Here is a 12,642-nt window from a genome sequence, read left to right as displayed (position 1 = left end):
TACCTACTTGCGACACGTGTCCCATTCCAATCCTACGGCTGAGGCAAAATTCCTTTTTCAAATCCTAATTTCCCTAAACGACTCTTCAACCCGGGCAACCGAACAAAGTCGATCGAAGAAGGACAGAGAGGAAGAGGAACGAAGAAGAAGAGAAGAAGAGAAGAAGAGAAGAAGAGAAGAAGAGAAGAAGAGGAAGAGAGAAGAGGATCATTGTAGAAGAAAAAGGGAGTCAGGAATCCCCATTTTTTGTTTTTTTCCCGAGAAAATCTTGAAACAGAATAAGAAGAGAAGAAGGGAAAGGGCGAACAAGTTTTTCCATTCGTTACATCAGAAAGTTGGGGGGACTTGTTCGTCGAGCAGCATCTGCGGCAGTGTGTTTTCGTCGAGCAGCTGCTGCTGGGGTTCGAAGGTACTCTCTCTCTCTCTCTCTCTCTCTCTCTCTCTCTCTTCTTCTTCCTCTCGTTCTCTGAATCAGCATCTGCTAGATGCGATTTTGGGTTAAAAAAAAAAATAATCGAAAAACCTTAACCATGGCCTTACCGATTAATTTGTTTTCAGGTTCTGCAATTAAGCTGAAGATCAAACCTTCGACTGAACTAATTACATCCAAAGGTTAATCCCTGCAGTCTCTCTCAACTCTTCTTCTTCCTCACCTTCTCTTAGGGTTTCTGGTGCTCTACTGTTTTGATGAACTTTGAATGTTTGACTGTAGTTATCTACTAGGGTCCGATTGATAACGTTTCGTTTCTGCCGTTTCTTCGTTTTCTTGTTCCAGAAACGGAAAAACGTCGTAAATAGCGTTTGATAAAGTCGTTTCGTTTCTCTTGTTGTTTGAAATATAAATCAAAATTTATATCAATTTCTGTTCCTAGAAACGCAAATGGCGAAACAAATGACTTGTTTCGCGGTTTTTGGAAACATGAAATCCCTGCTCGACGACGGAGTTTGGCATCACCACAATCACCACCGTCTCCGCCACTGAATATAGGGTTTACGGACCTGATCCTGGTCTTCTTCTTCTTCTTCGTCGTGGTTCCAGTCTTTGGCCTCGGCTTTTTCATCCATCCGGAAATGGAAGCTTGCGGTTGCCAGGAGGGAGGTGATCAAGAGACTTGTCGTTTTGGCATCCGAAGAGGCCGCTAGGGCTGAGCTTGAGGGTTCGATTGAGTATGGTGCCGCCGTTTCCGTTGCTCGGGAGTTTCAGTGTGCATCTGTTTTTGCCCCACCTCCACGCGTTGCTCTCGTTGCAAGGCCGTGAGATACTGGTGTGTTTGATTTCTTTCTACGCCCCATCTGGTGATCGTCTTAAGGTTTTGAATTCGATTTTAATCATTATTGCTGTTGTTGCATTTTTTTTTTCCGTAGAAATTTGATGCTATCGACAATTGAAAAAATGAATCGGATAAAAAAACCCTTCTCTCCTGCAAAGATCCTGGCTCGAAAAAACCTTGGCTGCGTTTGATCCCTTCTCTCCCTCAACCCTGGTCTACTCGATTTTTGTTTGACATCGCAGTGAAGAAATGGTATTTTCCCCTGGAACCCTTTTGGCAAAACCCCTCTCAACATCGGAAGAGATCCCTTCAGTTGGAACCTTTTTGTTGAAATCCCTGCTCTCCCATCTCTTTTGTCTCTCAGATCGTCAAGGTACTGAAATCGTCTCAGTTATTTTGGTGAAACTCCTCTCAACAATCAAATCCTTTGGGATATTTCTACCCTTTCTCAACCTTAGAACGTTCGAAATTTCAGTTTTTTGTTCAATCCACTGCAACAGGGACACTAGCACACTCATTATCAAAACTGGATTTTACAAACCAGGGGGTCAATTGGAAATGGAGTCTAGAGGGGTCGGTTTCCTATTTGCAGAAGAAGAGACAGAAACGTTTCAAGAAACAAGGTTTATCAAACACCCAAAATTTTGTTTCTGGTCCCAGAAACGAAAATTTTTGTTTCTATCATTTCTTGAAACAGAAACAGCAGAAACGTTATCAAACGGTGCCTAGGTGTTTTGATGAACCTTGAATGTTGGACTGTATCTCTCTCTCCATTAGTGTTTCTGGTGCTCTTCTTTTTCCTCACCTTCTCTGTGTAACCAAACAGTTATATCACCATACAAAATCCGTAGCAACCAAACAATTATTTTTTCAAGAATACAATTCCAAGGATCCTAATTCTACGGAGTTACGTTCTTAAAAGATATTGTCTCTATAAAATCAAGCAATCAAACATGCCCTTAGAGATCCAACGGTGGTGAAAGTGTAGGGTTTTTCTAACCCATTTAACCTCTCAAAAGACAAACCCGATCGGATGTTTGGGTTTTCTTCCATCATCTCACAACCTAACATGAAAAAGGAAGGGAGAAGGAGAAACGAAGGAGATTAAGAAAACCATTTATTTCTACTCAAAATCATGTATACATGGCTTGACTATAATGCCTTCACAAGGATTTGTAATGTAGGAATGGATTTGACAACCAAACCAGCCCCAACTGCAGGAACTTTTAAACTAAGAACAACCAAAAAACCAATAGCAAACTTCTAGCAGAAAATCAGACTTCGGCCACAAACCAGAATTGATAAACGATCTCAATGAACAGTAACCAAAAGCGAAATAAATCAGCAGCAGTCTTAGGATTAAACCAGAAATTTTAATAACAATATAACACCTCCAGTAGGTTCAGATCATAGATGCTAATAGTCCAGAATGTCACAGTAACACAACAGAAAACAGAATCTAAATCTGTGCAGGTTTTGACAATCGGCCAGAATTGCTTGACAGTTCACTTCAGCAGATCCAGTGGTCTGATTGACCCCAAAATTGGATCGACCCTCCCTCTGGATAGGATTATCCTTCAGTCAAAATATGGAGGCAATCGGATGGCTAGTTCTCCAAAAACAGCTAGGCCGATAGGAAGGAAAACAGAGAAAACCAACCCAGAAATTTCTGCAGAAAAATTCAGATTACTTGCCTGTACTGCTGGAGAAGAGAATCCAATAAGAGAACCAGAAAAGAAAAGACCCACCCGGACTTCTCGCCGCAGAGTGTCGATCGAATCACACACCAATCCCTAACCCTTGATCAAACACAAGGTTTAGCCATGGAGAAAACCCAGCGGCAGCAGCATGAAGCTTCTCTTTTTTTTTAATTGTAAAAATCGTCTCTCTATGATGAGAGCTCTCCTTTATTTATAATAATGATGGAGAGGGTTTACAAGTAATAGTAACTCAGAGTTACTAAATCTGAGTTACTAAAAATTGATTACAAGAAGTTACTAAAAACTGAAAATTAGAATCTAATGAAAATAGAAACTAGTCTAGACAGAAATTAGAAACTAACAATGACTTGAAATTAGAAACTAAATAACCCCATCTAAAAAGGAAACTAAAGAAAAGGAAACAAATCACTGAATCCCGTATGCAACCTTAGAACCCCTAGTTTAGACCCATAAAAGTAGCCCAATATACTCCAAACCACATGGACTGAAGGCCCAACACGTATACAACCCAACCCTAAGCTTATTCCTAATAAAACAAGCCTAGTTTGGTGAAGAATCTGCATCAATTTGATTATGCCTTCACAAGAATTTGATTCCTATGGAACCTAGTGAGTAACTGGTGGATCATGTTCAGCAAATGGTATGGTGTGATCTTGTCCAGGGTAGTATTGATGCAAAGGGTGGGCTAGGAATTAAAACAACCAGAAGACGAATGGATTTATGAAAAAAAAAAATTCTGGTTTTGCAGTTCCGTAAGGGAAAGAGAATCTATGTAGGGGAAGCTAATGGGCAATGGGAGGCCTAAGGGTAAGAAGCATATGAGTGACCTGACTGGTTTAGTAACTTAAAAGTAGCATTTGAATAGAACATTGCACAAACACATTTTAATCAGATGAAGAAGAATGGATTCTTAATTTTATCTTGCATTTGTATGAGTTCTTGACACATTTTCTCTAAGGGGTTCCCTTGAAGCAAAAACCCCCTTCTCTTTCTTCGTTTTAGGTTGAGAGCCGAAGCCCTAAGGGGCTCCCCTGAAGGAGGAACTCTCGTCTCCTTCTCCATTTCAGGTTGAGAGCCGGATAGGTAAACTCTTCTCCTTTTGTTTCGTATTCTCTTCTCCCTTCTCCTTCTTCGTTTCAGGATGAGAGATGATGGAGGTAGTGACCTCTTCTCCTTCTTCGTTTCAGGTTAAGGGATCATGGAGGGAAAGCCCAAACAAATGGGGTTGGGTGTGGGGTTAAATGGGTTTGAAAGATCCCTAAACTTTCACCACCGTTGGATCTCTATTGTACACGTGTCGTGTGTTAAGTGAGAATGGGACAAGAATTGGTAGATTGAGAATTGGAGACGAGCTCGATCACTTTTTCTCGTTTCTTCATTCCCTCTGGTTTTGGAAGCCAAGCCCTTGTCCCCTTCCTCTTCTCCGTTTCCTTTCCCTCAGTCCATTGCAACGGCTACCAGAGAGTCTAGATCAAAGGTTATTGAGCCCAATTCCCCCTTCATCTTCTCTGTCTCCATGCCCAGTCAATTGCAACGGTAGTTTCTCTTTCCATCTAAAGCTATTGAGTCATTGCCTCCTTCTCCGCTTCCCAGTGGACTACAACTGTAGAAGGCGAGTCTACATGTAAAGGTGTTGAGCCCCCTACCCCTTTATCTTCTTCATCTCTGTTACCAGTCAATTGAAGCGGCGACTCTCTTCTCTGTAAGTCTCTTATCTCTCTCTCCTTCCCTCGTTATCGTCATTAGGATGATGCTGAAAAGTGATTGGTCAAACTAGGAGAAATTTCTTGCAGAAGTAGAGTTTGATTTCCAAAATCAAGTCTCTGTGTTTGTTAATCTTTTACTTTACAGGTATTGTTTCTATTTTCTAAGAAATATCGAAGTGAACCATATGAAATTCAAGCGGAATTAATCTTTTTTTTTTTTTAATAATTGGTTAGAAACTGAAGTCTACAACACTGAGGTAGTATCCTTATGATTCAATCCACTTGTCCATTATAGAATTGTTTAGATGTTTAGGATTTTCTAAGGAGGACTTGATCTGTTGCCAGTTTAGAGGTTGGTTAACATGCTCGGCTGGGCACTTCTAGATTCTAATTAAGCATTAGCTAGTGTTCTTTATAGAATACTTTCACAAATGGCTCTTGTATACACAAAATTGAAGACAATATATTTGAAGTGATTTCTTCCCTGGGAAATCTGAATTAGGTGTACCAAGTTTCCCATGGGTCTATGATGATCCTAATAACACATTGAACAACATTTTTAGAATTTGAGAGCACTGTGTTTTGAGGCAGGTGATGCTCAGCCTCTATTAGAAGAGACATTTTTTTAATAGTATCTAGCTCCAATCATAACTGTCACACCCTACCTTCACTTGCCTGAAGGCTGGTGACTTGGACACAATCTCATATCCAACCATCCAACTAGGATCTCCATGTAGTATTTTAATATCACAAATTCATGAAATGAACAAAAATCCACAAGTGTATAATAGACAGTAAGATAATTACAACTGGTGAACTTCTATTGATACTAGATATATAAACAAAAAGAATGTTCAGCCTTCCTGATTATAAATCTACAAGATGTCCACCGGTGGATGCTCACCAGTTGGTGTTCACCCACTAGTGACCATCGATTAGTGGAGAAAAATCCGGGAATTCTCTACCCTTAGGTCGTGGGGGTCCTTTTGAGTGATTGTATATATCCCCAATTCCCATTTGGGGTGCTGGTCCTACTCCTCCCCATTTTATCCACTTTAGGTTAGTCTACAAGTTAGGGTTTGAGTCGTAAGGTTAGGTTTCATGTATGTAGCATTTACTTACCTTAATTAGCTTAGGGATAGTGCAATTAATGGCTTAGGTTACTTGGATTCTAGGGTTTGATCATTCCCCCCCCCCCCAACATTTGAGGTCTAGGTTACCCAAAAATTGGGAATTTCGGTTGAGACTTCATGTAGTGGTCTCTAATTTTACCTATGATCATTCCAATCCCTTATTCTAGGTGTATTACACCATTTCCCCTACTTATAGTTAGGTTAGGATGGTAGATCATAGAGGATTTGGCCGAATTCCTAAATCTAGGGTCTAGGTTGTCTAATTTGGGGATTTTTTTACATTAGGTCTCCACACTCAAGTGTGAGTGGTTCAATTAGCTAGATTAGGTCTCCTACAGAAAATCCCCAACTTAATTTGTAAATCAAGTAGGTGGGTAGAGGGGATTTCAATTAGATTTCTTAATTAGCTTGGGTGGAGAATGGGGTGAGAGACAGAGGGGACAAGTATACAATAGAGGTAGGGGAGAGAATTTTAATTCCCTTGTTCATTGCCTACCAAATTAGGGCACATGTATAACAATTAGATTGTGTTTATTTAAGTTGTGAGGCTTCCTTTTCATAAAATCGTTGTATAAATGTTATCTATCATATGCCCGCACTTTTTCTAAGAGTGGTCATATTAAACTCGTATTGTATCATTGTCGTACGCGTTTTATTGAGCCGGATTTTTGAAAAGTATTATTGTTGCCTGATCTGTTTAGTTGCCATACTTTTCCGTACATGTTCTATTGTCGTTCCCGAACTTAATATGGTCCATAATACAATACTTCTTAAGGCCTCATTTGTTTTCCAGACAAAAAGGGGTGGGAAAGATAAAATTGTGGGCCCCATATGTAGTACAGAAAAGAAGGAAAGCAATGGGAAGGATGTGAATTGTCAAATTGTGGGCCACGTAAGCAATAAAATAATCAATTTCAACCTCTCTTATTCTTCTTCTTTGCAGCCGTGAAAACAAATGCTCTTAGTCGGAATCAGAACTGTCTCTTCCTGTTCTTCTTAAGCCTAGGGCACTCAAACAAAGAATCACTTGTTTGCACTTTCCCCTCCCTTCCTTGCAAAGTTCAACTGAAAAGGTAGGATTTTGAGGAAGGGTGGAGTGGGAGAATTCACATGCCACATCAGTTGACATGTATATTAATTACACTATAAGGCGTCTGGTATTTTACCTGGGAAAGGCATCCAAACAACCACCGTTTTTGGGAATTTATGGAAAACATCCAAATTATCCCACCCCATTTTTCTATCAAACAAACAAGCACTAACAAGACCTTCAAGGGTTAGTATGCTTGGGGTGTGTATGGCATCGTTTGGGGAAAAAAAAAATAAAGGTGTGTTGTGCTTTTTTGAAATACATTTGGAACAAAACATGTATGTGACGCCCAATATGTTTTTTGCTTTTTTGGAATGAAGCAGGTAAAAAACAGAAACAAAATTTGGTAGCAAAAGAGGCCCAACTTATACAAATTTCAACTCTTGACCATAGTTGTCAAGGCGACTATGCATCCGCTTATGCAACCAAGGAGCCCAGGGGTTATTTTTTATTTCCCCACTTTTCTAACATTATTTAGTATGCTACATATGACTTATATCATAACAAATCAACATTATGCCGCATCAAGTTATCAAAAATCTGCATTTAGAAAAATGTTCTTGTTCTCTATTAAGTTTGACTGGTCAAATGATTTTATATTTATATGAGACTTTTTGTATTAGGTAGAGCACAAAACCTACTTTCCATCAAGTCCAAGATTATTTAAATCTAAGTAATAATGGCAAAGTTATGTTTCGGTCTAACTTATTTTAAAGTACACGAATGTCGGTAAAATTGCCTGATGAAAATAATTTATGCACATCAAAACAAAAGATTATTTTACCACATTTTTTGTTTTTAGCAATGTTTTACCATGATAAAAGATTTACGAAATATTCAGAATTGAGAAAAACCCAAGCATTTGATAGTTGAAAATTGCACCTAGAACAAAACATCTAGTTTTTGTTCTTAGACGGGAGGGTTGGTTTTTTATCCTTTTGGAATTTTATTTTAAACTATTTTTATTGGATTCAAATAGGGGGTATTTACTTATTTATGAATATTATACAAATATAAAAACATTTACTTAATTGATATTTGACATAAATAAGTGTGTTGCGGCTTGCATTAAGGCAATAGTCTCCCAGACTCCCAACTAAACCGCCTGGACGTGTAGGTGATGTCTTGACAACTGTGCTCTCGTGATGCAGTACCAACAAGGGTTTACACAAGGAGAACCAAGACCAAAGTCGACCCAAGTGGCTGACTGGGTCGACCCAGATCTGGTCCAAGTCAGCCCACGATTTGGGCTACTGATGGGGTTACTAATTAGTTATTTAGTTTCTATTTTGAAGTCCTAAATTAGTTTCTAATTTCAAGTCATTGTTAGTTTCTAATTTCTGTCAAAACTAGTTTCTATTTTTATTAGATTCCAATTTCCAAGTTTTAGTAATTTCTTGTAATCAGTTTTTAGTAACTCTGATTTAGTAACTCTGAGTTACTACTATTTGTAAACCCTCCCCATCATTATAAATAAAGAAGATGGCTCTTTTATGAGCCACGATTTTGACAATAAAGAAAAAAAAAACTTCATGGGTGAATTCCATGGCTGTTCCTTGTGTTTGATCAAGGATAGGGTTGGTGTGTGATCCGACGACTCTTTGCGGCGTAAAGTCCAAGAGGCCCTTCTCTTCTACTGTTCTTCTCAATTAATTTCAATCATATTTTCAAGGATTAAGGCTGCTGCAACCAGGTAAGTGTTTTCTCTGTTTTCTGCCCAGAATTTCCGCAAACCCCGACTGTTGGGATCAGTCCAGCCAGTGGTTTGCTCCAATCTTCTTGTCGATTGTTCCCCTCTGTTTAACTAAGGATCGATCCTCTTTCGAGCTGATTCTGTTCAGCCAATAGTGAGATATTTAAAATCACCAGAATTTTGTCTTCTAGTGTTCTGTCCTAACCTGAACTGATATCGGTTGGTCTGGGTTGTTTGTTACTGCTGTTTTATGATACTAGTCATTGAATACAAGTTGCTTGCATTTATTTGTACTGATTTCAGCCCCTGGTTTGGTGCTATCTGACTACTACTGGTTTTGTGAGATCGTTATCTACTGTTAATTCTATTTTCTGTTGGTCTGATTATAGTGGTTTGTGTTGGGTGTAATCTGGTTATTCTCTAGTCTAAAAGTTCCTGCGGTTTTGGGACTGGTTTGGTTGTCCAATCTAGTCCTACATTATCTCGACTCTCTGCTGCCACCTCCATCTAAAGGTGTCATAACCAAACTGAAGCTGTTTACCGAAACCAAACGGGTTTATGTTTGGTTCTTTATTATGTCATATATGCTTAACCTTAGCAACGGATGTTGACTATCCTTCTTTACAGTGAATATTGATTATTTTATGTATCGTACCCTAGTCTGTCGTTTATGCATAAGCTCAGCAATGAATATTGATTCTTATCTGTAATTATCAGAAGCTCCGTAGGTTGTGAAGTACACAATAATGGCAGCTTCAACTTCTCTTAAGGAGTATCTTAAGAAATACCAAAGCAACAATGAAGACGATAAGAAAAAGAAGAAGAAAAAGAAGGAGAAGCCGAAAGCAGCTTTGATGAGCGGCATTCTTGTCGTGGATGAAGACCCTGTGTGGCAAAAACCAGTGAAACTTGATGAAGAGGAAAACGAGGATGATTCCGCAGGTATGGAATTTGAAAATAGAAAATGAAATTGAAGTTATAAGATTTTTGGGCTTCTTTGATTGAGACAGTGAATCAGTGCTGTGGTTTGTTAAAAGATGAAGCAAAGCCACAAGTTGAGGAAGACATTGAAGTGAAGCGCATGAAGAGAATGGAGCAAATTCGATCTCTGCGACCCTACAATGCAATTTCTGAGGATGGAAGTGGTTGGGTCTCGATATCTGATGCTCCCAAACAATCGAATTTTGATAAAGAAAAGGTTGATATCTCTCCACCATGTCGACAAAGGGCTCGATATGACACTCCTTCACCAGAGCCCAATCAGAAGCTTGTAGATTCTACCAACGAAAACCCTGATTTGTCACAGCCCTGGCAACGGCAGCAGAGACAATACAACATGCCATCGCCAGATCCTGAACAGAAGCTTGCTGGTGGTAATGAAGTTTCTGATTTATCAATACCAAGACGGCAGCAGAGGCGGTTTGACTCACCATCTCCGGAACCCAAACTGAAACCTGACAGTTCTGGTCAAGAAGTTTCTGATTTATCACCGCCAAGGCAGCAGCGGAGGCGGTATAACTCGTCATCTCCAGAACCCAAACTCAAACCTGACAGTTCTGGTTTATCAATGCCAAGGAGGCAGCAGAGACGATATGACACGCCATCACCAGAAGCTGAACCCAATCCAATGAAGTCTGACGAACCCCATCGTGATTTATCCCCACCGCGTCGCTCCAGATCTAGGGCATTCTCTGGATATGAAAAGAATTACTCTGACAGATCTGACTTGCCTGAGCTATCTCCTCAACGTATTCCAAATAAGAATGCAGACCTTTCTCCACCTAGGAGAAGCAGGAAGGATCCACGGAAATCAGAATCATCTGATCTCTCTCCTCCTCGACATAATCCTCGTGGTTCACTGGATAACAAGTCTTCCAGCGTTTCTCTAGCGGCAGATCTTTCTCCCCCAAGGAAAAGAAGGAAGAACTCTGAGAGGTCTGAATCACCTGATATCTCTCCACCTCGACGGATTCGTCTGCAAATAGCAGAAGTTGATGCGTCTCGTGCTTCATTGGTGGTAGACCTATCTCCTCCCAGGAAAAACAGGAAGGATTCATCTTCATTGAAAGAGGGGCCAAAGGCTGGTTTGGTCAGTCGCCAAGATTTTAGAGAAGAAACTGCCAAACTGAAGGAGGATTCGGCAAGGTAATACTTTTATAGGGCAAAAAATGCGAATTTTGGAGGCTTTGGCAGTGTTCCTTCGTGTTATTTCTATTAAACTTGGAAATCTTTTCCATGGTATATTTAAAATGTTTTTTTGTTATCATTATTGCCAAAAGAAAGGGTAAACAAGAACAGGTCTGAAATGGATATCTTATAGCGTAGTTTCGAAGTGAAGTTACACCTAACATGATTAATCATGTGTTTAATAATGTCATACTTCTTCTCTTCAATCAAAATTGTTATTTTTGGTGTGAAAGCAAAACAAAGGATGACATTTATAGAACATTACCAAACTGGACACATAGTGTTATTATTCTTGGACCCAGTAGTAGAACCAGCTCAGAATAAGAAAAGGTTCATTCTGATAAGTGATAACTAGTGTCTCCCGTCTTATGTACTGCCCTTCTCTTGTATGCTGATCCTGATTTTCTGTTTCCACTTTCCTGAAGTCTGTTACTGATACTAATCTGAATACTTTTTTTATTCTATTTTATTATTTTTGAGTCACAAACTTGCAAATGCATTTTTTTTTTATACTGAAGCAGCAAAAACTTAGGTGAGTGTGCTCATTATATCAGTAGGAATTGTGGAAATAAGCCTTGGGTTGGGTTACATATGTGTTGTGCCTTTGGTGGGTTTTTATTGTATGTGGCCTCTTTAATGGGCCTAAATAAAGGTAGGAGTTAGGGATGGAAATTTACTTTATTAGGTAGTTAATTCAGAGTCCTAGTTAGGCTAGGACAGTCCAATCTAGCTGGTCGATTGGAAGAGTTTTAGTTGTTTGTTTCTGTTTACCTTTTCCTTTTCCTTTTCCTTTTCCTTTTCAGTTCAGGATAGACTTTAGTCTTTCCTAAGTCAGTCATGTTTTTGGTTTTACCAAAGTTATAAATACATGTAAAGGCCATAGGCCTACCCCACGATTTGGATGAATATAGCTCTCTGTTTTTCTGAAGGTTCTACCGTGGGTTCTGTATTGTGGTTGAGTGGATTTTCAGGTTTGCAGTTTGCTTGGTGGATTCTTGGTCTCTGTTATCCCTTCCTATTTCTCTCTCTATTATTCAAGTTCACTAGTCAGGTTTGCTGCTAGTTCTTCACCCTTGTGGCATCCCTGTTTTCCATTTTAAGCTCTGTTATGTTCTTAATAGTCTGTGAACTACTTTGTTTTAGCTCTAAACTGTGGCATAAAATTCTGTCATTATTGCTCTCTGAAATTCTGTTGCTGGTTTCTGAAATTTCTGGTTGATTACTTCAGTTCTAGATCTTCTACAGTCATTCCTAGTAGCACTAGGAGTCCTCTGAAACGGCCTAGTCTGTTATCAGAGTTTGCTTAAATTCTGCAGGCTTATTTTGCTGACAGAATTGACCCCTCAACTGGAAATTGGCACTATTCTGATTATGCTGCTCTGAAGTATAAATTTCCTTCATATTATGGTTTTCTCCTCTGTTTCTGCTATTCTATTGAACTTCTCTGCTGGATTATTCTGGTTTGGAGATTGGTTTTGCATTAATAAGTCTGCACGAGTCATAGGCTCAATTCTTTTGTGCATTAAATTTGTATTTGCCTCATTATGAAAGAGAAAAAATAGCTCTTCATATTCATATGATGCTTTTCCTTCAGTTCAAATTCTGATTTAATATTTTCTTATCGTAACTAACTGGATTATATCCATACAGGTTCAAACATATGGTTCCTTCTTCAGGGGGCCCAGGTGCAGAACCAGTTTATCGTGACAAACTAAAAGGTCGGGAAAAAAACCCTTCCTCTTGTATTATTGAACTTCTTAGAGTACTTCAGGTACAAGGTCATGCTATCATTTAGAAAGAAAAAGGGGGGAAGGGGGAAGGGGGAAGGGGGAAAGGGGGGG

At 39.4% G+C, this 12,642-nt stretch overlaps 1 protein-coding gene across 5 annotated transcripts in view; it reads left to right on the top strand.

Annotated features, from left to right (window-relative positions):
- Positions 1–108: 108 nt before the first annotated feature.
- LOC122081538 (BUD13 homolog) overlaps positions 109–12,642 on the top strand; it is a 23,161-nt gene continuing 10,627 nt past the window's right edge. Inside the window, exons 1-6 of one of the 5 annotated variants that reach the window (XM_042648706.1) lie at positions 109–409; positions 559–612; positions 873–1,265; positions 9,335–9,556; positions 9,652–10,759; positions 12,452–12,519. In XM_042648706.1, the coding sequence (XP_042504640.1) occupies positions 9,361–9,556; positions 9,652–10,759; positions 12,452–12,519 (1,372 nt within the window). In that variant the 5' untranslated portion in view covers positions 109–409; positions 559–612; positions 873–1,265; positions 9,335–9,360. Of the gene's footprint in view, positions 410–558; positions 613–872; positions 1,266–9,331; positions 9,557–9,651; positions 10,760–12,451; positions 12,520–12,642 lie in introns of all 5 variants that reach the window. The other 4 variants (XM_042648707.1, XM_042648705.1, XM_042648703.1 and 1 more) reach the window with 4 other exon arrangements.

Source organism: Macadamia integrifolia, chromosome 6, assembly GCF_013358625.1.
Source record: "Macadamia integrifolia cultivar HAES 741 chromosome 6, SCU_Mint_v3, whole genome shotgun sequence".
In the NCBI taxonomy this organism is placed as follows: Eukaryota; Viridiplantae; Streptophyta; class Magnoliopsida; order Proteales; family Proteaceae; genus Macadamia; species Macadamia integrifolia.
The sequence above is the reverse complement of the archived record's forward strand: the minus strand, read 5'-3'. Positions and strand labels throughout refer to the sequence as shown.